The sequence below is a fragment of the Apostichopus japonicus genome, chromosome 2, assembly GCF_037975245.1.
Source record: "Apostichopus japonicus isolate 1M-3 chromosome 2, ASM3797524v1, whole genome shotgun sequence".
Classification (NCBI taxonomy): domain Eukaryota; kingdom Metazoa; phylum Echinodermata; class Holothuroidea; order Aspidochirotida; family Stichopodidae; genus Apostichopus; species Apostichopus japonicus.
In genome coordinates this window covers 29,325,430-29,352,743 of record NC_092562.1, presented here as the reverse complement: position 1 = coordinate 29,352,743, position 27,314 = coordinate 29,325,430, and the positions used below count along the sequence as shown (strand labels likewise).

At 37.4% G+C, this 27,314-nt stretch overlaps 1 protein-coding gene and 2 long non-coding RNA genes across 3 annotated transcripts; all 3 read right to left on the bottom strand.

Moving 5' to 3' along the window:
* Positions 1-5,654: 5,654 nt before the first annotated feature.
* Positions 5,655-10,314, bottom strand: LOC139955252 (uncharacterized). The gene is made up of 3 exons (XR_011788503.1): positions 9,873-10,314; positions 8,215-8,429; positions 5,655-6,288 (listed from the first exon to the last, which is right to left on the bottom strand). It is a non-coding gene; the product is annotated as an uncharacterized lncRNA (long non-coding RNA).
* A 1,443-nt stretch (positions 10,315-11,757) lies between these two features.
* On the bottom strand, positions 11,758-12,795 carry LOC139981167 (solute carrier family 35 member G1-like). The gene has a single exon (XM_071993364.1). It carries the CDS (start codon positions 12,793-12,795, stop codon positions 11,758-11,760), a length of 1,038 nt encoding a protein of 345 aa, XP_071849465.1.
* An 8,088-nt stretch (positions 12,796-20,883) lies between these two features.
* Positions 20,884-25,948, bottom strand: LOC139955241 (uncharacterized). The gene is made up of 2 exons (XR_011788492.1): positions 25,297-25,948; positions 20,884-24,764 (listed from the first exon to the last, which is right to left on the bottom strand). It is a non-coding gene; the product is annotated as an uncharacterized lncRNA (long non-coding RNA).
* Positions 25,949-27,314: the final 1,366 nt, after the last annotated feature.

Genomic DNA, 27,314 nt, shown 5'->3' with positions numbered 1-27,314 from the left:
GTCATCTACCGTAAGCATTTATCGACAATCGTTAGTTCAGATATTACATATTGAAGAAACATTATATTTGACTACTGCTTGATCTAACTGATATTTCTGTTTTGATGTTTGCGGATGGTTTTGTCCGTCATTTGAATTGGTATCATTATTTTGGTGAAACTTGATAGTTCAATGGAAAGAACATAAAGGGAACCCCCATCACTTATTGGAACTAAAGATTAATTATGGGGGATTAGTTGAATTAACAAAGATGTGTATTTCGAAGAAATATTTTGGAAAGTAATTTGGTAAAGTATTGGCTGCTTTGGTATAAATATCTGGATTTATCTATAAGCTTATTTTGACTTGAATCGATTTTTCCTCGATATCTTTTATTGTTTTTCTCTGTCTACATGTACAAGTATGTCTTTTGATGGTCCGTTGTATGAATTATCCACGAGCAGTACGGAGCAAATGAAGGAATAAAGAAACATAATTTGATTATGGCGTGTTCCTTAACTATCAGCGTCACTAAAATACCATCATCGTCAGATGCTTAACAAGAACGTTAGTCTAATTTATTTCCTGGTAGCTTGGTTCGTTTCCGATGATATCACCTCAGACGGTAACTTAAGGCACATGCTCAGTGATGCATAGCAACACCCATGATCTCTGAATGCAAATTTGCAAATATGGAAATGTTAATTATCGGATCGGAGTTCTTAGAAACAATTTTTGTTTAAACATTTACTGTAATGTATACTAAGTATTCCCAATCATGGTAGACAAAGAACGAAAAGTGGATGCAAGATTAATTAAATTAGACTTATTAAATACCACAATGTGTATCGACAAATGTAACTCCACATTGCATGGGAATCAACATGAAAGTTACGTGAAGATTATATCCTCCTTCTTTGTTTCACCAATAATTAACCCATTTCCGAAATCAGGTTATAAGGCAACATTTTACATAAAATGCGTGATGGTTTGATATTACTATTGTTGTTCCTAAAATGCAGTCAAATTAAGCAATGTTTGGACTGGCCTCTAATTCATCATGAAATTACATGCCAGTGTTTCTGTCTTACACTATTCAGGATACCTGCAGATACCTAATATATTACTTTAACTTGAAGTCTCATGAAAACAGAACAAATAATATATATATATATATATATATATATATATATATAGGCTTATATTTGTAAATACCTTATTTGTTCTGTATATATATATATATATATATATATATATATATATATATATATATATATATATATATATATATATATATATATATATATATACGCCTACAGTGGAATTACGACCTTCCTTACCGGTTTCGAACCTCTGGACATACAATCAGCGTCCAAAGCCTAGTTGTTACGGTGTCCGCGTACAGAGCGGGAGGCCCGTGGTTCGAATCCCGGTGGAGGCTGAAAGTTTTTTCACTGTTCTTGATTTTCCAACTCATTACGATTTTCATTTATATATATATATATATATATATATATATATATATATATATATATATATATATATATATATATATATATATATATATATATGCATAGCCCAATTAGTTACATACTAACCAATTTTCAAGTTTACTGCATGATTTCGTTATAACCCAGAACTATTGATATGATATTATGCCCACTATAATCTTTATACAATACCACCATCGGAAATTTAAGCCTACAAAACCTTGCAACCAAAACATGGAATCTACTAACGAACGATTTAAAGAGTAAAAAGTCAGTCACATCCTTTAAGAAGTGGTTATGTAAGGAAATAATAACTAGTTACTGACTACTACCAAATTATACTTGTATATAATCACCACATATGTAATGAACATTTAATTTGTATTTATATTAATGTATATGTGTTTATATATATATATATATATATATATATATATATATATATATATATATATATATATATATATATATATATATATATATATATATATATATATATATATATATATATATATATATTCTTTTCTATTTTTGTCTGCATGGAGTCTACCACACTGTTAAGCTTTTAAGCTTCATGGGAGAATTCCCTCCACTTTGAACTTTTGTGGAAAATTAAATAAATAAATAAATATTACAAGGGTTTTCACAGCCTAAACAAGCAGACACGCGACTATTAAGTGACTTTATTACTGAAATTTTATTTTAGTGTGTAGGTCAATTCTGTTTTGTTAGTTCAATATATGTGTTTTCCAATTAAAGGTAAATATGAACTCAGCAGTATATAGTGAAATTAATATTCCACTTGTCGAAATGATGAAGGGTGTAAGTTAAAAGAAAATTCCGTTTCCAAATGTTTTGTTTTTTGAAGATTGTATTGATTAACTCATTAACTCGTAGTTCTACAACATTTCCAAACGTCTGCATAACATAATACCAGTCAGCTGTTGTTCATTCTTAATACCGCTTTATATGAACAATTTTAAGGCAGAAAAAGCGAGATAAAGGTGAGAATTAGGTCTGAAACTTGCCAAATAGGGGAATATTTATATCCATGGAGACATTCCTTAACTATACACGGAAGTAAACGATATATGCTTAAAATAAAATCTTGAACTTTTTCTTATTAAATATAAATAAAACTTAAGGATTAAGATAATTTCGATCGAATAAGCCTACCCAAATATTCGAGTCCGTTTACTAAAATATCAATTATGGAATGATACGAAATTTAAAAGTAATTGTTACCTGTTTCAGTGTCGAAGTAACGTCTCATCTCTTTCAATAGTTACTTTGTTATCGCTGTTGAACCTCTATGCGGAACATGAACGTTTGAACGTCACAGGTAGTTCAACTATTTGTAATGTTATTATATAATCTCTTCTTGAATGGATTTTATGCCGAATATAATAACTGACGAAGAATTGGTCTTCCGATTGGGTTATGAATATTCATTGTTAAAATGCTGACTACATGATTGGACAGTTTATGGTGCCATGTCTATTTCCTCGAAGTGTGAAAGGTGTAGCATGTTGAGGTCAGAAAGGCTTCGTAAATCAGCGATAACTACTAACCAGCATCAAGTCAGCAAATATAATTACATAGTTCGTGAGTTGACGAGATTGGACTCCGGGTGCCTCGGGTACAGTGTACAGATAACAGATCTTTCCAAGGGGGTTGGGGTCTGTGAAAGTAAGGCTAGGGAAACTACGGCAAGTACACATATTTTCGAAATTGCAATAAAAATGAAAAGTCCCAATTTATTCTGTTGATTTATTTACAGTCCCCTTCGTCTCTCAATGTCAATATAATGTTATCAATAAGTCGTAGAACTTGAACTGGAGAAAATAAAAACAATTATGATGAGACTCTTCTGGTTAAATAACTTATCGGGATCTCAGAAAGTTTCCTTTGCTTAGAATTTTGGCCTCTAGCTTTAGAAGTGAAGCCAAGATCTTCCCGAGAAGCTCCACCTACGTGCGTACCAAACATCTATGACCAAAATTAGTTTAAATAACAGGGTACATATAAGAGAGGGTGGGTATGGGGCGGGGAGATCTTTGAAAGTAAGGCAAGGAAAACCTAGAAATTACACAGGTGTTCCAAACTCCAATAAAGATGAAAAGTCCCAAGTTGAATGTGATCTTGCATAAGGTTAACTGTATCGTTACAGTTTTATGATGTAACCTATCATTGTTGATGGCAGTTGATACGACAAACAAGAAATATATGACCATGAGAGAGATCAATAAAACTTCATAAAACAAACATTAGTGATATCATGTTTGATAGGTTATGATCAGGTTTCTCTAAAGCATTTGTTCTTTTACATGTTTCTGGCTGACATATGGCTGCCCTTTTGATGCGGTTATCGTTAAATGTACACAACGTGTTTCATTGGTACAATGACAGGAAGCTCGCCCTCAACCCCTGCAGTCATGGCGCTACCCTCTTGCTCGATGTTGTTTGTATTTCATTTTGTTTAAGTTAAGTATGTAGCCTCTATTCTTTGTCATAGGGAATGAACACAATTGTCATAGGGAATGAACACAAATAACTATATTGACATAACACCGTAATGATAATAACAACATGGATACAATCCATACGTCAGAGGACTGAAGCTGAGAGCATATCTTGCTTTAGTTTTCGTTCTATATTAGGTATATTTTCTTCACCCCTGCAGTCTACTTTTTCACGTTATTATGGGTTTGAATCGTCTTCGATTTCAGAATCTTGATGTGAGTTGCATTAATATGATGATGTACTGTTCTCCATTTTGGATCTCTTTCTGTTAAATATTCATAACATTGCAATATAGTTAGGTGTATATACATTGGCGGTTCGTAATGAAAATATGTTACAACGTTCATCGCTGTTCCCGCAAAACCCCTATAGTACGCGGTATGTATGTTTAGGACCTGCCTTAACGGCATGTGTTTTGTCATAGGCATTTTCAACAACAGACAGACACTAAAAAAGTATATGCAGTTTTAAATTTACGAAAGAGACTTTGAAAGAGAAAAAAGTGCACAATCATGCACATCCTACACCCCAGATATCAGCTCAGCCTTGAGGATGTATACAGATAAAGTTTTGTCGACAAATGCAAATAAAGTAAATAAAATAAAATATAATATAATAAAATACTGTTAATAATCTCCTCGCGAACGTTATAACCGCTGTAAAAAGTTATAGCCTGTTGCTAACCAATACGGTTAAGTTTATCTTGATAACCTTTTGGAACCAACGACAATAAACTATGCTTTAATACCGTATAATATATTTACAAAATAATAAATTCGTAGTATCTAATATATATATATATATATATATATATATATATATATATATAAACTTCAAATATACATACCGTCGGCTATACAGTAATATAGATGGCGAGATTAGACTTGAGATGATTACTATTTCAGACGTTATACTTACACTCTAACAAATATTTTACCCAAAATTGGGAAGTTTTACATCCAACCGACAACTGCCCAGTTCAATCAATTTAATTACCAAAAAGTGATAGTTTTATAAAGATTGTCTGCATTTTACTTTGTTTTGGTAAGATTTATTCACCGTTGTATGGATACTTATTTACCTTGCAGTGTTGGGTAGTATGTTTGCCCAATATTTGTAGAGTGTGTTATAGACGGCTACGGTACGAACAACTGTTAGGTAAGAAGTTTATAATATTGATCATATATTGATTGGTATACTCCTGTACATTGAGTCAGTATTTGATCTCATTTTGAAAGGTTCCATACAGTGTCTTGAAATAAAATACACATATTTCTTTCATTTTTACATGCACTTTTGCTCTAACATACTTCCTGCTCTATTTTATCTTATAGTTGGTAATATCGAGTACCCAGATTCTGTTTAAGGCTCAATGTCATGTTAGTATTTAGAGTACACAGGAGGCGACACGTGAAGGCATATTCTAAGCTTCAGCTAGGCGACATAAAATATCTATAGAGTAAAAAACACGTATATTTATGGTAAATGAATTCTCAAGAGAACTTTATAAAATTATCGACCGTTCTTATCCTACACTGAAAACTTAAATTGGTTCACCGACTAACAAAACGTTAGTCCATCTGGTGCCTCTCCCGACTAACATAGCCTTAGTCAGTTGCTATACCGACTAATTTATTCCTTAGGCAGTTGGATTTCTTAGTCGGTCATCTTAGTCCGCCAGCTTAGTCGATCAACAATTTTTTAGTCGGTAAATGTTTATTAGTCAGTTACATTAGTTGGTGACATTAGTCGGTCTTTACCGACTAATTTATATGAGCCACCGACTAGTTTATAGCAGGTTTTACATTAGTCAGGATGGTGCCTCTCCCGACTAACCTTTCTTAGTCGGTATCGACTGACTAGTTGCACTGACTAGATTCACTGAAAGAATTAAACCCGACTAGTTTCACTGACTAGTATCACTGAAAGAAAAGAGAGCAGAAGAAACACAAATAATGTGTACGTTGGCAGTATTTATTTCTGATAAAACTTCTGATGTCTACAAAAGGCTGACTTTCGACAGATAGAGAAGAAATCACTGTAAATAAAATCTGAAAATCTGATTTTTTTTCCAACAAAGTTAAGACAAGTTAATGGATCAAACATGAATCGCAAAAGTATAGCACTGCACAATAATGCAAAGTTGAGTCTTGGGCAAGGGTTCCTCATGACTTTCGTTTTAAAGTGGTACCCCAAATCGACACCAGTTAAGTCTTCACGAACAAAGAGTGTTTCTCTTAATTACAAATGGCCTCCCACTTGTCTTCAGGAAGCCAAAATCTGCACCATTATTGACCTGTGAACAGAAAATATGATATACGTGTATGCACAGATACAGATATAGCACATGATAACGCACATTATCATAAACATACATTTACATTAAAATTTTATAACATATTGGGAGGTATACATTTAAATCTAGGTCCCTCAAATTATAAGCCAGGAATAGCAGCTTTACCAAATTATTATTAGCTTTGCACAGCATAACACCAAGTTATTTCTCAAAGCTTAATAATTATGTTAATCATGTTAATAATGATCCCAATAGACCGGGATCCCAGAGGGTTTGGTTAGCTGGGAAGGTAACCAATTGCCTTGTACATCACAATGCTCACAGTGCATTCCTGTATATGAAACCAGACGACTGGCAAACCGACTGTGGTGGGTGTGGCTGGGAGAGCAATTTTAAAGTCACCTGATAGCTAACCTAGATCAGTTTTCATGGTAACACATCAAAGTAAGTACAATATGTCAGGTATGGCCCCAAGAGCAACAAATGGCCATTGCCAGTAATTATTGGTGGTGGGGTACCCCTGCCAGTGATCTATAATTGACCCCTCAAGGCTGACCTAGGTCAGCTCATGAGGTAACCACTTGAAACCTACTGGAAAATGTTGGTTAGGGCTTCAGATACAACTGATGGGCATTGCCAGTAATTTTTATTGGTGGGGTACCCCTGCCAGTGGACCCCCAAAATGCCCATCCCCCATTGACCTAATGAGCTCATGATGTAACCAGTTGAAAACTACTGGAAAATGGTATCACTTCATATGTAAGGGATGGGAATTTCCAGTAATTTATATTGGGGGGGGGGGGGGTACCCCTGCCAGTAGACCCCCAAAATGCCCATTCCCTCATTGACTTAGGTCAGCTCATGAGATAACCAGTTGAAAAATTACTGGAAAATGATAGGTATCACTTCATATGTAAGGGATGGGCATTTCCAGTCATTTACATTGGTGGGGTAACCCTGTCAGTAGACCCCCAAAATGCCCATCCCCCATTGACCTAGATTAGCTCATGAGGTAACCAGTTGAAAACTACTGTAAAATGATTGGCAGGACTCTATATATATGTAAGGGATGGGCATTTCCAGTAATTTATATTAGTGGGGTACCCCTGCCAGTAGACCCCCAAAAAGCCCCCCCCCCCTCATTGATCTAGGTCAGCTCATGATTTAACCAGTTGAAAACTACTGGAAAATTATTGACAGGATTCTATATGTAAGGGATGGGCGGACTCTGGCAGTGGTGGCCCACCAATATAAAATACTGGAAATGCCCATCCTTACATATGAAGTGATACCTATCATTTTCCTGTAGGTTTCAACTGGTCAAATCATGAGCTCACCTAGGTCAATGAGGGGATGGGCATATTGGGGGTCTACTGGCAGGGGTACCCCACCAATAAAAATTACTGGCAATGCCCATCCCTTGTATCTGAAGTCCTAACCAACATTTTCCAGTAGGTTTCAAGTGGTTACCTCATGAGCTGACCTAGGTCAGCCGTGAGGGGTCAATTATAGATCACTGGCAGGGGTACCCCACCACCAATAATTACTGGCAATTGCCATTTGTTGCTCTTGGGGCCATACCTGACACATTGTTCTTACTTTGATGTGGTTACCATGAAAGCTGCTCTAGGTTAGCTATTAGGTGACTTTAAAATTGCTCTCCCAGCCACATCCACCACAGTCGGTTTGCCAGTCATCAGGTTTCATATACAGGAATGCATTGTGAACATTGTGATGTACCAGGCAATTGGTTACCTTCCCAGCTAACCAAACCCTCTGGACTCCCGCTCTACAGATCAGTGAAAATTTGACCAAACTTATGAAGCTTGCACGTAAATGATATACTAGACTGGTTTTTTTTTTAAAACAGGTTATGAAAAGTATCTTAAATATCATTAAACAGTTGGGTACAATAGTTAAACTCACTCTTCCATCTTTTTTCTCTATGGTACTTGTTCCTTTGCTTTTTGGACTCTTGGATAAACTCTTTTGTTCTGCGAAGGGTACCAATATATCATCTTAAAACATGTCTTTAAGCCATATATAACACAGTTCTCCTCTTCTGTTGTTGCCTCCACACTGGTGTCGTACATCACAGGAAAGCTCACCCTTGACTTAGATATTTGGCTTTTCAATTCCTGCTGGAAGAAAGAAACAGCAAAGTATTCATCATTTGAAAAAAAAAAAATAAAGTTGTCACCACAAAGTTATGTGAGATTTGCTTCCACTATAGTCTCAAAAAACAATCCCAAAGTTTGAAGCAGACTGTATAAAGCTGAAAATTTGAACGAGAGTGTCATCACCATTGCAACCAGAATCAAATGCCCAGAATACAGAGATAATAAAACATGGGCTAAATCTTTGTTTGTTTTTATGATCTTTAAAAATATAAAATTTTAGAAACAGAAATGCACTGAGCCAACTTATTTATAGGCCTAATCGTTTTTAGTTGTTATTTTGCTTGCTCACATAACAAGCCTGTTTAGACCTAGGCTAGAGGAGAATCAGTACTTTGTTACACTAAGTTTGTCTTCGGTCGTTTTGATATAGTCTTACTAGTAGTACTAAAGTATATAATGGACCGGCGAAGACTAGAGAATACCCAGAGTTTTAGCAACTGCGTTAAACTGTATCATCTGATCTATTATTTACGCCAATGAGTTTCATTCAATCTAGGATCAAAAAGAGAAAACTAATTAATCTTAACCTTTAAACTTTGCTACTAAACAGATATGCTTGAATTACAAATAAATGTCAAAAAAACATCATAATCTAAGAATCGATGCATATACATATACATAAACAGAATAATTTGAATTCGCGCAAGTGAACCCTGCACTACATTGGACAGAAAAAAAAAACGTGCAATTAGACCAAACTAAACATACTCAATTTTCCGTTACTTCTACATAAAATATCAATGCAAATACAACAACTTACTCTTTTGGCAGTATACTAAAAGCACATGTTATAATAACTTCAGACTATCAAGCTTTCCTGCGAAAAAACGGTTAATACTTCTTACAGTAAGCAAGTCGACCGTGAAGGAATGTCGCAATTGTTTCCTGGGCGTGACCGGAAATTAAATACTAAAAAATGATAAATGAAAAGGTTAAATAGAACTGAAGCGTGCATCCTGACTGCTCGCAACATATAATACCGTTGACTAGCCAATTTGTTCAGCCTACTGTGACTGTACGTTTGAAGGTCTAGCCTTGCTTATTCAATATCACAAAGCCTACCCATTTAGATTCACATGGGAAATTACAGGAAATCTTTACCAAATGAGTGTAGACTTCAAATAAACTATTGAGCCTTATAGTTCCAGCATTTGTTTGGGAATAAATAAGAAGATTATGTGCCACTGTTCAATCTAGCCCAATACACACATAACACATTGTTAATTGGTGTTTAGGATGCACACTTTAGTGTTGAGAATGCACTGCAGTACCCAGTAGAAGCCTATAGGCTACTCACTGTCACTGCACTTGTGTATTGCGAAACGCCAACGTGACAACGGTAGCGTTACACTAACCATAATACAGTACTAGTGCCAGTGGCCTAACAATTAACTTTAATTTTACCTTCAAATTAAAGGAATAACAGGTAGGCCGATGATGCAGTTAATACCTCCATTCTTCTAAAGACCTTCTTGGGTGATTTACGGTTGAAAGTTGCTTAGAGTGATCGTATGAAACTATGCCAAGCCCAGCAAGCTGCCGTTGCCTCTCGGTTTCCAAATTGAAGTGAATCGAATTGGGTTAAAATACATTAGTCTGTCGACACCGACTAAGCTACGATTATGGCGTAAATCGGGTGTCCGTATCGTTCTTAGTCCATGGGTTAAAATACCTTTGTCCGTCGCCACCGACTAAGCTGCGATTATATTTTCCTTAGTCAGTGTAAACTAACTAAGAAGCAGCGATGAAACGAAGATTTTTGCTAGTCCGTGTGCATTGACTAACGTTACAGACTAATTTAACGTTAGTCCGTGGCAATATTGACTAGTTTATTTTTTCAGTGTACGTTTATCCTTCTTGGAACTGTATAACCTCCCATATGAAAACAAATTATCAACGAAATAAAAATTAACAATGCATCTTTAGCACTCTGAAAGTCTGGTCCATGACATTACTCTGACGATATTATCTTTATGAGTCCTTATGCAAACTTTCGTCATCTCGATTGTATTTGCTTTAGCAGTTCAGAATTGTTTACTGTGTTGTGTCCTTACACGCAAATAAATATATATTTAAACACACACACGCATATATATATATATATATATATATATATATATATATATATATATATATATATATATATATATATATGTATATTGCTTATAAGAGCCAGATAGCTATCGGCTTAGCGAGTTCTTGTCAATCGCTCAAGTGAACATATCCTATCCTGCAGTCAGGCTTTTTATACTTCATTAGGTTGAACCACTTTACCAAGTATCAAGAGCATCCTGATTGGAGTTCTTCTGATGGCAAGGTTTTCAGACTGACCTCTGTCAACGTGAAATAACCTTTGATCACCAAACCAAAAAGTGTTGTTGTACTCGATAGTGTGGACCTACATAAGAGAAGCTTTACTATTGTTATTGTGTTTTATATTTCATGGCAAAATAATTTGAAATTTATTCGTAGGACATGTCACTTCTATCTTGCAATAATTTCAAAGTTGCCCAAGTTCCGTCCCTTAACATTGATGAAATTTCCATCTGGTATCCTTTCTAAATCAAGGAAGATCTTATGAAACGAAAACCTAAATTGAATGATGCACTGTAAAACTTTTCCAACACATATATGTGGATTTGGTGTTACGAGAAGTGGATTCAAATTGTTGATAAGTAAAAACGTGCCCTAATATTGTTCTAAATAATACCCTATATCAAGAATGTTTAACCACATTTTCTAATTCTGTGCCAAGTGATCCTGGTAACCCAAGGGAACCCATTTTCTTTGCAAAAAAAAAAAAGAAAGAAAAAGAAAGAAAGAAAAACGACATATAAATGAAATTAATGGGAACATTATATTGTACACCATCTTGCTGATCCTACATTTCCTTGCACCCTAGCTTACATAAATATCTTCCATAGTTCTACTGTCTGCCAGTTCTGCCCATTTAAGTTGATTGAATTTACATCTGCCTTTACATCTAGAGTTCGTATCAAAGTAAACCTTTGAAACGTTTTAGTCTCTTTAACAGTTAACCTTTTCAGACACAACGTTTATTTTACTGTTGCGACAACTGGATTGACAATACTGCTAACTCTAACACAAAGTTGCACTTAACTTGTTCTAATACCCCACTCAATATTATTTGTATTAGTATTTATCATCATAATAAAATAATTGTCCAGTCATTAATTCTCACATCGATAAATGTCACGTCTCTCCAGATTTACCATTGTCGAATTTCGCACATTATTTTTGTCGTATTTAAAGAAACCTGGTAAATTTGTCAGTTTTGATCCACCAAAAGCAATTCTTCGTCACCCTCTCCGTCCGCTGTTGTGCGTGATGATGTATTTCTGTCCCTCACAGCTGTGCTACCGATACAAGCTACTACAATAAGAGCGGCACCGAGGTAGGCCGACCACCGAGTAGTCAATCCAAGGAAGACATACCCACCCAGAAATACTAAAAAAGTCTCTGACGTCATAACAATGGTGATGAAGGTCGGTCGTTCAACCTGCACAGCCGTAAACACTAATAAACTGCCCAAAAACCATAAGGCTCCACCAGAGATTAGTTTGAACACTTGTAATGCAGAATAGTCCGTTATTTTGCCCCATTGTTGAAATGAAGTACAGAGTGTAATACTGATAGCGATTTCTGCCAATGCTGTGAAAAATAAAACTATTAACGGTGAAATGTCATTTTTCCCGAGATAGGAACCTATCACATAGGTTGCACCGGTCATGATAGCGCTAAAAATTGCTAAGCCTATTCCTATGGAATACGAGACATCGGTATCAGCTAGAGGCTTGTCAAATATAATCGTTGGCTTCACTACAAGGAATACACCTATCACAGAAAGAATGATGAATATGATGTCCCATACTCGACACCGGTCACGCAAAAAAATGACGCTGAATATACCGGCATAGATAGGTGCAGTATAATTGATGGAAACAGCATCTCCAGGAGAGGTGAACACATAAGCTACCGTTAAAGCGACGTCACCAGTCGCAACCATTAAGCCATTAAGCGTCAAAGTCAATAACAGTTTGATGGAGTTGGTTCCAGTGTACAGAATATAAGGCCGTTTGACTAACAGGAATGCAGTACTTAAGATGAACATCCATCCAGATATCCACAAATAGATAATAAGAGGATGAGATATATTACTAGATTCATAAATCAACAAATCTGATATACTGAAGGAAATAGCAGAAGCCACAGCGTATGCTATTCCTCTATATTCGTCCCACGTCTCTTTAAGACACAATATTTTATTCAAGGTAGAACATTCCTCGTGAATTCTTTCTGTCGCCATTTTTGTTATGACCACAAGACTCGTTTTGTGTAGTAACGTTGGTGCAAACACACTGTTTTATTACTTTGTACCAATACACTAATAGTTTGTACCAGTACTTTCTTATCAGCTCTTAGTGAGAAGTGTTGTAGTATTGTAGTGTGCCTGAATGAATCCAGGATGATATTAAACAGCTATGACAAACTATATCTCGTACAGGCTATTCATATCAGTAAAACAAAAAAGGTTGGTTGAAACAATAATCATGGAAAGTGGCGTATCTCTTTGGGATAAAGAAGTTCAGCAAGAAACAAAAACATCTGAATTACTTCACAAAAATTAATCAAATATGAAAGTGAAATCTGAATTACAAGTGAAGTAAATATCAGAGGAGAGTAGAGCAGAATAAAGGAGGGCGGAGCAGAACAGAACAGAGCAAAACAGAGCCAAACGAAGCAGAACGGAGCAGAACGGAGCAGAACGTAGCAGACCTTAACAGAACAGACCGTAACAGAGCAGAGCAGATCAATGTAGAACAGAGCAGGAAGGAGCAGACAGAGAAGACCGGAGCAGACAGAACAGAGCGCAGCAGAGTGGAGTAGAGCGGAGCAGAACAGAACAGAGCGGGCCAGTGCGGAGCGGAGCAGCACACTGCAGAACAGAGCAGAACAGTGCAGAACAGATCAGAACAGGGCAGAACAGAGCGGAGCAGAACAGAGCAAAACAGAACAGAGCGGAACAGAACAGAACAGAGCAGAACAGAACAGAACAGAGCAGAACAGAACAGAGCAGAGCAGAGCAGAGCAGAACAGAGCAGAGCAGAGCAGAACAGAGCAGAGTAGAGCAGAACAGAGCAGAGCAGAGCAGAAAAGAGCGGAACAGAGCAGAACAGAACAGAACAGAACATCACAGAGCAGAACAGAACAGAACAGAATAGACGAGATCAGAGGTTCTTGGTATGTAAAAAGTATCCATTGACACTTTTAAGATGTAAATATTAAATGAAAATTAATTTTATTTCGGTAATTGAATAATAATCTCTCGGATATTATAGTTGAAATAACTTAACAACACAAAAGCCCAAAATGAACTCAAAAGAATCTGGTAAATCGTTTTTCCAAACGAAAAAATTGCCTGTTATTCGGAATCTCTATCTATTTGACACGTTGATGAATAATTCGTGTGATTATGTTGATGATCCAACTAATTGTTATTGGTGGTATTAAGTGACTTGGCTCTTACAGCTGTAAGTGCAGTATCAGTCATGAATGCCGAGTGTAATATAGCCCATACAAGGTCACGTAAATACCTTGGGCAAGAAGTAATCAGTCGACGAACAGAGGGTTAATTCCTTTATTTTTTTCTAATCCCCTTTATTTCATCTTACTTCCTGAATAGTTTCTGTTCAAACGTTAAGTTTCTCCATTTGTCTCCAAAATGTCCTATCGGACGCCTTGTGCCAGTAAAGACTATCGGAAGCCTTTCGCTAGTAAAGAGAGTCTAGGATCGTCAAAAGAGACGTTGAAGTTATCGATCAAGTAATAAACATCACTAATTGAGTCTTCAATGAAATTTAAAGAAACTTGTATTCTAAACCAAAGAAAAACAAAAGAAGATTAAGAATCCCTTTTAATAGGTACAGTAATAAAACCATAAAAGTTTTATCTCGATAAACAGTAATATCTTCATCGATCATTGTAACGAATTCGCAAGAACGCTTTTCAGAACAAATATAGTTAGTATGTCTTCTACATAAGTTTGAAACAGAGAAGCACAACAATGTTTATGGAAGAACATTAAATGTTACAATACTGAGAGTGGAAGCCAACATATGTACGGTAAGTGGCTTCACGTTCATCCACAACTGGCTCTCATGACCCTCCCTCTCTACTGGCCAACAGTGTGCCATTCAGAAACACGTCCACCAACAAAGCAGCTACACTCATTCAATATCATTTTCATGCAGGAAAGATATGACTAGGATTAAACAAAAACACAACAGGTATTCACTTTATGATAATTTGCGAGACTCTATTGTTGCCTAATAGAAAATATACTTAATAGCGCCTTAAAATAAAAACAAGTCAAACATTTAAGTGACAACTGTATAAGAGCGATCAACAAATCAGGAAGAGTAGGGACTGATAATTTTTTTCTTCTGGGAAGTAAAGCGATATTGACCATCAAATAAATAAATAACGTTTAGTGCAATAGATTAAGAGTCTCGTCCAAAATATGTTTTTGAAGTTTTTAGACAAACATTGTTAAATGGAAGATGGAAATGGGTCTGTTTGTTATAGTAGGAGACGTTCGTCGTTCCGGTAAATAGCGACACACCTCTAAATGTTAGTGTGAATTAAGGATAACGAAGGCTGGGAACTGATTACAACATTAAGCAGTGGAAACCACGAAGTTGATCGACGATGACACGACGAATATTGATCCAACTAACAACTTAACAACTTGTATCTTATATCTGTCGATATTAGTGTTGTCCAAGTATGCATACATTAACAGGTGGTTTCGTCTTTAAACGTGGAATGTTGAAATAATTGAGTGACGGAATGTTATTTAATGTTGTAAATGTGTGAAGTAAGTGTCTTCATGAGAACTAAACGTTGACCTCAAGTATGTATGGGTTCCTCATTGCATCAGAGAAAAAGAATGAAAACTACACTATATCGGGCAAAGTACACTTGATGAATTAATTCCCCCTCAGTAAATGAACGAGCTATAAAGATGACATTTGGAACTACTGTACTATTCTTATTTAGATCAAGGTTTTCGTACTTTGTGCAGGGAGTTTTACTGTTTCAAAATATGGTGAAAGGGTTCTCAATAATATAGTGGTTACTAACTCTCTCAAGAACTTAAACTTGCATCTGATTCCGGAGTGAGATGTCAATTTCAGCGGTACAAACCAATGGTTTGAAATCCTTGTCATCAACCGAACACATGATAGTTTGTATTTTGGCAAAGATGTAAACTTTCAACATTTTTTAATTAAAATAATTTGCATTTATCTAACAGCACCATAGTCGCTGTCTGTATGAAATGTTTTATTCCTATATATTAGATGCAGTCCATAAACAACACAGGAAGTTGTAACCATACGATATGTAATCTTGAATTCAGAGAACATTCAGGGCTAGGAAAACATTTCAAATCTATTAGAATTCAAGGAGAAATAACCGCCTTAGTTTCAAATGGGAATTTCTACCACACTGTTAGTCAAATGGTCGCCTGACACTCTTGTTTGTGTGAGGATGAAAGATATAAATCAAACAATTAAGCAACCAATAGATAAGGGAAATATTCTTTATAATAAAATCATTCGTGTCCCTCCCTCACCACCGAGTCGATATAGATGGAAACAATTACCGTAATAAAATACGCTTGGAAAAAAAAAATTAAAATCACTTTCAAACAAGAAAGCAAACTTCACCATACGTAGTCTTTTAGTTCATGTGGCATTCCATACTATCGATCATTAAGAAAATTTTTATTCAAATGTTTTAACAGTTTGCTATTGGTAAACATATTTTGACTATCACTTTGTAATGACTTTAAGGAGCCGTCAAATGTGAAGACCTTTCGTAAATATACTGACAATGTTCAAGAACATTCAAAATTCCTCAAATCTAATGAACAAAATGATAAATTACTCTTGCATCAGTACGTCATCATTTCAACATTTTACAGCAAAATGATAAATTACCGCAAATTGCGTAGAAAGATCTTATCGTTCAGATGGCACATTAACTTTTCCATACTTTCGGGACTTTAAAACAAAATTTTGATTGCTCATCTGTATAATTCTTCCAGCAATTTCAAGCTGTCGATGGGTTATTAACCATTAAACGCAAGTTAAAACAAGTTATCCATGAACAATATCGTTGAAAGTGGGTCTTCGTTATTCCCTAGGAAACGTCCAATCCTAAGAGCGCATGGGTTCCACGTGACACTGAACAGGGCTAGCAATATGCCCAATGTGTATGTATCTGAGCCATGGAATTAGAAATTCTTGTCTACTAATTTGATTGGGAAGGAAGGTCTGGCGATAAAGAAAACTCCGACACTTCAATATACTATATCGAAAAAGAACGCGTCGGTTAAACGACAATGTTCTCTCAGGATGATATGCTTAAGATAATAGTAGTGATTGATATTGTATTTAGAACTACAATTGTATCCCATGTGTCGATAACACATCGGCAGCGGTCATTGCAATGTCACCGAAACTTTTTTAAATGAAGTCAAGCAAATGTAGGGGATTTTAGCTATTCGATTATCTGTAATAATTTTTGGCTTTAAGATCACAATCGATATCAAAATCAAAATAGAGATCAACGTTGTCCCTCAGACAGCAATCAACCGACCATGGATGTGTTGCGTGTCCACTTGAATAAATTAAGATCTTAGCAAACGTATAAACACAACTCTTTAAAGAGACAATATAATCCCTTAACTAGAGACCAGCAATGTTGAAAAATCCATTCTGTAATGCCCACACTGGTTCAGTTCATTTGTAGCAAAAGATTACTGGTGTATCTCCATGCTGATTCCACAAGAATGATGCACATGTAAGAAATTCCTATTATTTGTATTTGCTTAAAAGACTCGCCTCTCCTCATAATGATGTTGGTCTACAATATGCTTATGTGTACGTCGGCGTTTGTCGAATATATTCATATCTCAAAATACATATCTACATAGCCTTGAAGATACTTATGCCATAAATTACAACACATTGATAAGCTCTGTATTCCTAAAAACAAAATACCAACAAGATTTAATGGACATGATATACGGTTAACACGTATTAGTCCACCCGAGAACACAGTAACTACTGTACATTTTAAATGTTTTTTTTTAACCATACCGGTTTATAAATCGGTAGCATTTGCTATTCGGTTACAGTATGAACTCATCCAGTTTTATTTCGAAGTAGGAAAGCTCCAATTATTATGAAAAAAGGCTGTACTTTTGAGGAATTTCAGGTCTGCTTGGGCACGTGCGACGTATGCCACGGCCACCTCTGCCTACTGGGGCTGAGAATAATCCAGGGATGTATTTCTTGACATAACGTTTGCTTATTTGTACTCTTTCATGTATGAGGTTGCAAAGTAGTGCATATATTTTAAGAAAGTTCGCTACGAAACGTTTGTCGCCGAACTGATTCAGGTGTGTCTTGTGTGGTATCACTATTATACTAGACAGATGGAATTGACGCTATACTTTTCATCTTTGCCCAAAGTCTGAGAAACGAAGACTCCAGAAGTGAAGAAAGAAGTAAAACCTATTTGTCGAATACCTTTCCAAGGGGTGAATGTGAACCAGTAAAATCAGTAAACCTTACAACCATAATTCTTTGGTCAAGTTTCAACAGCGCACACGAAATTTATCAGTGCTGTGGTCGAGTGGATAATTGTGGAAGCATTGGAAGAAGTGAAACCTAGCACATGGGAGGCCATGGGTTCGATCCCTGGCCATCCAAAGTAAGTTGGGGTTTTTAATCAGGGCTAAAACATGCTTTTCCCACCTGAAGTGATCTCCCACATTGTATTAAGTCCAAAATGAGCTGAAACTTTCAATTGAACGCACACCGGACGTGAAGTGTTAAGTTACATGCCATTTGACTCCTCCCACATGAAAATGACGCTGCTTAGTGTCGTAAAATAATTTTGAATATTTAGGGATTAATTTACTCTCTTTTCATTACATTTTAAAAATACATTTGTAATGCAGTGTTAATTATTCTGTGGGGATGATATTTCACGTTCTCAATGAACAAGAAAAAGAGCAAGACCATCTTTAGTTTTTTTGCCATGATCATATTTGCTTACTGCAGCCAATTAAATTCTCCAATAAAAACACTGATCTTCTCATATCCAGACAGCAGAAGTAATACATCGCACGACCACCAGCATGGTTAATCAATTAGAAATGAACCTTATTTCATTCCCATTTGATTTGCCGATGAATTAGTCAAATGAATTTGTTGCTTAACAGGGGAGTCTCGTTGTATCCTGGATTTTCAATAAAGGTTCTCAACCTCACAGAACAGAACCAATGGCTTATTCCATGTGACAATGGTCATTTAGTACTGCTCTTGAAACCTCATTCAAATACTTCCAAGTTTATCAGAATAAAGTAGGTATATAAACATTTCACATTAACAATCAGTAATACTTGCAAACGTATAAGATATAGGCCTACATCTACCAATACGTTGAGCCAGGAATGGGTTCAAGCATTTATAAGATATAGGCCTATATCTACCAATATGCATGGGTTCAAGCATTTCAAAATTGTGAGCGAAAAACATGAGTTCCTTCGTTTTTTGTTCCCTGTTATTTTACTTCATTGAGTTAATAACTATTGTAAATATCTACACAATCATAAATATTGTAAATATGTACATTTATCATAAATATATATACGCCCCGACGGTTAAGCAATTGTTTCCTTCACTGGTGCGGTATACAGGCTGTAGACTGTGTGGTTCAATTCCACCAAGAAATGCTAATCAATATCAAGTAAAACTGTTAGCAAACTGCTTATCCACTGGAGAGCCTGTGTAAGAGAATGTGTAAAAGTAAGTGGGCGTGACGTTTCGATCCTAGCAGGATATTCTTCAGAGGCAAAATGACAAGTAACAGTAACAGAAGGGACAAAAACACGCACAGAATACAGACAGCTTAATGAGCATTGTAAACACAAAGAGATAGATGTAAGGGATTAGTTGACAAGGGATGGAGAGAAGAAAGTAAGAAACCAACAGGAGAAGAGAAGAGGTAGGAGATAAACAGCGGAGGAACAAAGAGAGGTTTAAGGGAAGGGGGTAGCGGAGCGAGAAGAACAAAGACAGAAAGGTGTGGAGAAAACAAGGATGGAAGAGAGCTATGAGAAGAGGAGTGATGGGGGGGGGGGGGAAGGGGACGTGGAGGGAGGAGGACAGAAGAAAGGTTAGTCATGTCCTTCCTAAATGTTGAGCCCATGAGGTTGAATGGTAAGAAGGCGTTGCATCCACAGCCTCTCTCTGCTGATTCGTACTATGTCAAGACAGCTACCTAAGGATTCAATCCCCTGTAGGGATGATGTCGTAAATGGTATGGTTGGGAAGGTTAAAGTGCTCTCCAACTGGGGTCTCAGTCTTCATGCTGTTGACTGTGGATCTGTGACCATAGAATCGCTTCTTGAGGGTGGTTTTGGTTCGCCAACATACTGGATGCCGCAAACTCTACTAGAGATCAGATAGATCACATTAGGGGTTGTACAAGTGACGTGACCTTAAGTCTTGTGTATGAGTTGCAGGATGTGGCTGGTGATGGAATTGGATTCAACAATGTGGTGGCTGCAGATGATGCATCTCAAAGTACAATCACATTGGAAAGTACCATGCTGAATGGGTGAGTGTAGGGTTAGAGGTGGAACAGCAGCACGCACAAGAAGGTCTCGTAGGTTGCGTGGAAGTCTGTAGGCGATGGTGGGTTTTTCAGGGACGGCTCGTTGGAGTCTATCTGAAGTGAGGAAGATTTGGATGGAAAGTAACAACCAGGGGGAGCTTGTCGTCGCAATCTCGTCTCTTTTTTCCTTCACTGCCAAAGTAGATGATCTGGAAAGGGAGCGGACTCTCTGAATGGCTTCACGCACCCTTCTGGCACTATGGACCCTGGCAGTAAGGTGTTTTTCCAAAGCATCTGTATGACGAATGAAAGAGGAATTGTTAGAGCAAATGCGACGAAGACGAAGTGCTTGACTATAGGCATTTCCAGACTTGCAGTGACGGGGATGGCAGCTTGAAGAATGGAGATACTGGTGTGTGTCTGTGGGCTTGGTGTATAAGTCTGTAGAGAGGGAACCGCGTTCCTTGCGAACAGTCACATCGAGAAAGTTAACCTGTTGGTGAGAGTAATCAGAGGTGAATTTGAATACAAGAAATGCTGAATACAAGAAATGCTGTTAGGGCAATCAAAGGTCAGGGTTCTTGTTAGGTTTTTACTAACCTTCGGTCGTTACAAATTATAATGTTAAGAAAGTATGAGGACTTCTGAGCATTATCCAGGAGACACAGAGACAAAACAAATGAGACACTGGACAACAGAGTGCAGGGGACTAAAGTCAGAAATATGTTTGATACTTTAACCACTCAGTCGATAACCATACATTTTTATCATCTATTATTATATTAGTATAATATTAATATATTATAACCGATAAAATAGAAATATTCGCCTCACCGTTGCGGCGTCTCCAACGAAAAACTTAAAAATAAATAACAAAACATAGTTCCGTGTAAAAGATGTTGCCGAGTGTTCCTGGTCCTATTTCCCTCCTGGTGGTGATTGTTGGTTTTATGATGGGATTTCTGTCTCTCTCTGCACAGTATAATATTAAGAAAATGTTCTAATCAGGTTTAAAAAAATAATTCAATAGTTTGGCGAAAGTTTCTTTACGTAGAATCGCAAATAAAACACCTCTGATTTCCTCCAAATATTACGATAGACTGCAGAAGGGAGATTCGTTAAAGGTGGTACGAATATTGATAATGGTGAAGCTGGCCTCCCGACAGAGTTATTTACTTATTTTATAGGTTACTATTGCCGAGAGCTGGAATAATTATTAAACAGACTAATACTGTGTATAATACACAAAAACTTTCCACACACAATAAAAAATGATTAACTATACAAAACTACAAACAGTATTCTTCACTGCTTGACAGGTACGGGTGCTAATACATTTGACTAACAGGCGGAACCTTCACTACTAGGGAGGAATAAACCAGAGGTACCACCGGGTAGTAACCAATGTGCCCAATCAGGAGATGGCAACAGCCTGCTTTATCATAAATAAACTCTTGCCATTGGTCAACTGGCATTGCTATTACATAACATGTTGATCTTTTGCATATTCAGTAGCAAGTGAACTTGTTGCCAGGTCTGGTGACTGATTTAACTAACACGAAAAAGAAACAATGGAAGGCTAGTTTTAGTACCAGAGTATAAAGCAAAAGGTGCCTTATTCACCACACTTGCTATGGGAGATAATCTTAATTAAAAACAATATATATTTACATATATGTATTGTCCATAAGGAATACAGAAAATTACAAATTATTACAGAGTTATACGCATAGATTCTGCTAACGTCAACTTAAAACCTGACGCCCACTATGCGACCTCGAGCTTGCGATCGCGGTCGCAGTGCTTGCGATGCTCTTGCGATTCTTGCAATCCATCTGAAGTCGCCAAGTGTGCGAGGATCGGTCGCAAGGTGGTTGCAGGTGATCGCTGTCCGCAGACAAGATCGCATTTGGTCGCAAAGTTTTAAACGTGTTCAAAACTTTCGCGACTTCCGCTAGTGGTCGCAATGTGGTCGCAAGACCGATAGCCAATTGTGCGATAGTTGGTCTTGTGAGGTCGCTGTCGCTAACACACTGTAGTATAGGAAAATTTGCAGCCTTTACCAATCAGCGATCTGCTTGCGATGAGGGCTACAAAGGAGCTCATTTCTACACACGGCTCCAAGTGTTTAACTTTTACTGTTTGTATGCATAACGTCATCGCAGACAGTCTATGCATAATTTATTGTTGTATTGACCTCTATGAACACTATGCCGAGAGCAAGGAGGGCTGCCCCTGTCCTGGAGGTTGAACAACAGGATGGAATTGTGGAGTGGTAAAGAGAGAATGAAATTCTTTACAGACTGGATTCTGAGGGATACCACAACCGCCAAAAAAAAAAAGAAACCCATGGGCAGACCAAGCTCAGGCGATTCCAGCAGCCATGCCATGTGCGGGCCCAGAAACGACGACTGCGCTGGCGTCTGCGACGTCTCAACAGTACCACAGCTGCAGCCTAAGCAGCCGCACGACGTAGGTGTTAAAGCACGAAGTATTGGTCACCCATTACCACGAAGTATTGAAGCATGACTGAAGAGCTAAAAGTTGCTGGTACCCCCAGGCAGCAAAGATGAGGCGAATAACATTGGTAATGAAAAGTAAACGAGCGATCGCATAGTGAAGAGCGATCGCATAGTGCACGATACCTGTGCTCACAAGTTAGTGATCGCTTGCGATCAGTGCTTGCGCTCGGTCGCAGGAGAACTCGGCGACCGCGGATCGCACACAGATCTCAAGAGATCGCAGCAAATGGTCGCATAGTGGGCGTCAGGCTTAGTGTTTGTACAATGCGGTGACGTCTCACGAATGCTTGTGACCCCGACCACCCCCCCCCCTCTGTCCTTTTGGCACAAATCACCTCAAAGAGTAAGACCCCACAAGTAAATTTTGTCTTGCTGTTCGATATTAAGAATTTATTGCAAGATAACAAGATAGCCATGTCCAAATATAATATCATAGACACAACGCTACCTATGACCTGGTTTTCAATTTCCCTAGTTAGAGAACTAATAATACAGCAAAGATCCATATTGGCTCGACGTTGAACTATGTAATATTTTACCTCTACAGAGGTTCTCAGAGAGAAGTGAGATTTTCACAATAAATATTATAACAATAAATTCATGACATTTGCTGATTTGCCAAGGAACATCAACATGACCATCAGGAAGACATTGTCCATGTCAATATACTGTGTTACACTTAAATTGATAACAGGTTAAGAAGCCATTTTTGAGCGGGATAATATCTGCCGTCCATCCTCATGACCTCTGGAGCAATGAGGTCGTAACTAAGGGGATTACGGCAGCTGGGGAGATATAATAAGTATCATTACAAAATGACACATCTATCAAAACATGTGTGAGTATAGGCATCTATATTAACCTTGATAACTTGTGACTTTCGTTTCTCTTTCAACGTTAGTGAATACATTTATGCCCCACGAGTGACATTGTAATCGATATAATGAATGCCATAGTGATATATCCCCCTGCAGTACTGATGTACATGTGCGAATCATACACTGTAATCAAAATTATCTACGCAACGATAATGTATCCTGGCCATAGTATATATCTGAGTGATACTTCAAAGCGATCCATTTTTTTAAAATTATTATTTCTGATGAGTGTTGGGCCTTAACCGCCGTTGCATAGCATATTTGACGCTGTCACCGATAACTTGGTCTCATAATCTGTGAAACTTTTTACGAAATTGTAATGCTCCCCCCTCCCCTCCCCTCCCCAAGCATCACGTCTGGTAATCAAACGAGTATAAGGAGTGTTAGACTAGTACCGTAATACAAGTTCAGAATGTCCTCAAAAGGTTAGACACCAAACAGACAATTGTAAATAATAACATCTCAAGTGATGATCATTCACTAGTAACTCAAGTCTTGAAAATTTTCGCTATGAAATGATATATACATACATAACAGCCAACATTCAACATTTTTCGATTAGAATAACAGTACACAATATAATGATATAGTCAGAAGATGAATACTGGCGTCTTGGTAATCCTTTACAGTTTAACATTTCGTCATAGTGTTTTTAAACGTTCACCGTTGTTTCTCTGCGAGCAGCAGAAGTTCGCTTTCCTCCATTTGATGGCGAGAATTGTCGTCTGTATCGTCCCCATCTGGCGGCGACGAGTCGCTAGATCCTTCAGACGTCATCAATGTTGCACCAACACATGATGTAACCAGGAATACCACTCCAACAACGTCAGTCCAAGCCACGCTCAAGTTGAAAAGGAAAAACTGTCCAACGAACACAATAACAACTTGAAAGGCCATTACTATAGATACCACGGTTGGCCTTTCATTTGCCACGGCCGAAAACATTCCAAGAAGACCCAGAAAGCCAGCAACGCCAACGCCAATCAGCTTGATGGCCGCTAAAGGTGAGGCAGGAGCCGTCCATAAACCGAGTATTGAACAAAGGATAACGCTTATAGTAATTTCGGATAATCCTACGAGTAGTAAAATAAATAGCGGCGATAGATCGCAGTCACCTACGAAGCGTCCAACCACAAGAGCCGCCGCGTTCATCGCCGAGCTACACAGTGCCAGGATGATACCTATGTGAAATAGAGATAATGTATCACCATCAGAATCATCGTTCGATGTGTTGTTATAAGAATCACTACTCTCAAATAACCAGGAAATAAAATCTGGCTTCGAAATAAAGACAACTCCTATAATGGCACAACCTGTTAGAATGATATCACTCACTCGACACTTTTCGCCTAGAAATATGATACTGAACACCATTGTGAAAACTGGCATCGTATACAGGACGGCGATCGCATTTCCTGGGGTAGCGTATATATTTGCCGAGGTCAGTGCTATATCGGCGATACCTTTCAGCATGCCATTGAAACAGAGAAGCAGAATTTTATTTGTTAGGCTAGGTTGAGATACAGTAGATGCCGTTAGCGCGATGCCTACGACACTTAGCAGACAGATTACTGTTGAGTTCCAAACGATAATAATGAGAGGATGAGAAACATATCCTGACGCATAAACAAGCATATCAGATAAACTTAAAGAAAATATCGCGAAAAACGCGGCAGCGATTCCCTTTCGGGAACTGATGACTTCTAAACACACCATGTTGGTTTCCTTTGTTTTGTATAGCGAGTCGCTATACAAACGCTGTATCCTGCTTGAATACAAAGGCTGTACCCTGCTTGAAATGCAAATTCTTCTGTATGTGCAGCTAATCTGTAATCGGTTGGTGCTGTTATTATTCTGTGACGAATTGAAGTGATCATGTTACCAGATTGAGGTAACTACGCGTGTACCTATGCATACGTGGTAAACGTATACCAGTAAAACCACGCGGTGATTTCTTAAACCCCGTATTGTTGCGTGTTTTACTGTTAATATTGCATTCACACAATTGCGAGCAAGTAAGCATACATTTGTACTACAGAAAGCTATAGTACACTCCACATCATATTTTGTAATAATCTACAGTCATGCAGATTTGGCAAGTAGCAATATCAACACTGGGCTAATTAGCTTATCAATCATATTTAGATTGTGTGCATAGTTTAGTACAATCTATTTTATTTGCGTTTAGCTCAGTTGTTTCGTTCATTTGTTAGTGCAACAGCTGGTATTCAATATTGCATATTTATATAGTTGGCGATAGGGTCGTCGGTGTAGGGCTCTTAACCAGTGATTCGAGTCAATACTTCTATAATGAGTGGATGAAGGGGTGTATGATGGATATGAAGGGGTTGTGTTGATATTTTCGGATTGATGTTTTTCTCTTAAACCGTATACTAAGTAGTTTCAGTTTAGGACGGAGGGGGTGGGGGTGGGGGGTGGGGGCGGGCGGGCGGTAGTATTTAATAGTTTATATGTACATTGCGGTACCGAATGTTGTATGGAGACCATCCTAAGAATCAAAATCGCTGATATCCCACACATTGCCTGTTCATGAAAAACAAACAAAACGAAAAGCAAAAAACAAAACCAGCTGCGAATTAAAGTGAATACAATTTTGAAATTATTCAGAGAAATCCTACCGTCCCACCGCCACTTAACACAACATAATTTCAACTTCTCGTATCTTTCAACTTGAAAATTGTGCAGCGACGTCACAATTAGTGTCTCCTCCAGACGATTAATCGACCAGCATTAACTTTGGCCGTTAATGCTTAAAATCATCAAAACATGGTAAACTCTTACTTTAAATCAGAAATGATGACTGCAGGTGACCAACAGTATGTTGGGATTTACATGGGGGCAATGTCACTGATAAACATGATGGATCTAAAGCATAGGTATGTTCAAAATTTGGTAACGGACAAAGAACTAAAACACCTTTTATTGGAAGTTGAATACCAGATTACACAATTTATTTGCCAGCAATTCAATCAAGATATCAAAGTGGTGATGTTCACTGCAGACCACCGTAGAAAACAGCAAACTAACTGGGTGGGGCAATTGCCCGCCTGCTACATTATTTTGCCCGGCCATTAAATTATTTCGGCCACAAAGTTGTCATTTTCATATCAGGGATAAGCGTGAAGACAAGAACCAAATACGTTGGGGTCTATCTCAAATACGGAAGTAGGAGAATCAGGATCGAGATATATATTTTTATATTATTGTAAAGTTATTTTTTATTTAATGTACAATTTTCTTGAAGTTGATTAATTGCAATTATGGTAATTAAGAAACATGTCGCATTAAATGATAATAACCAGTTTGAAATATTCTACATGTTCTTGGTTTTCCATAAAACAAAAGTAGCATAAGCATTGGTTTATTGAATGATGTTGAATCATAACTACGTATTATAGCCTATAGTTGTATGGAAAATCCGAAAAATTCATTGTTGCCCACCCAGTAAATTAGAAAATAACAACTTTTGTAGGCACAAACGTTGTCCGCCAAATAAATCAATTTAAATTTTACTTCACTGCTTCAAACCAATCATGTCTTTTTATGACATTACTTGAAGCCAATTGTGTCATTTTTACCAGGTTGGGAATCATGTCGTCAGTATTGAAAGAAAATTGCTTCCTTACGAGGATTTATCCAAATTCGTTACATATGAATATTCAGTGGCCGTTGCATCAATCGATCTGAATTATGCAAATAAGATGGGATTG

Bases quoted from the DNA above. Each gene is read 5' to 3' on its own strand.
- LOC139981167 (XM_071993364.1), bottom strand. From the start codon at position 12,795: ATGGCGACAGAAAGAATTCACGAGGAATGTTCTACCTTGAATAAAATA.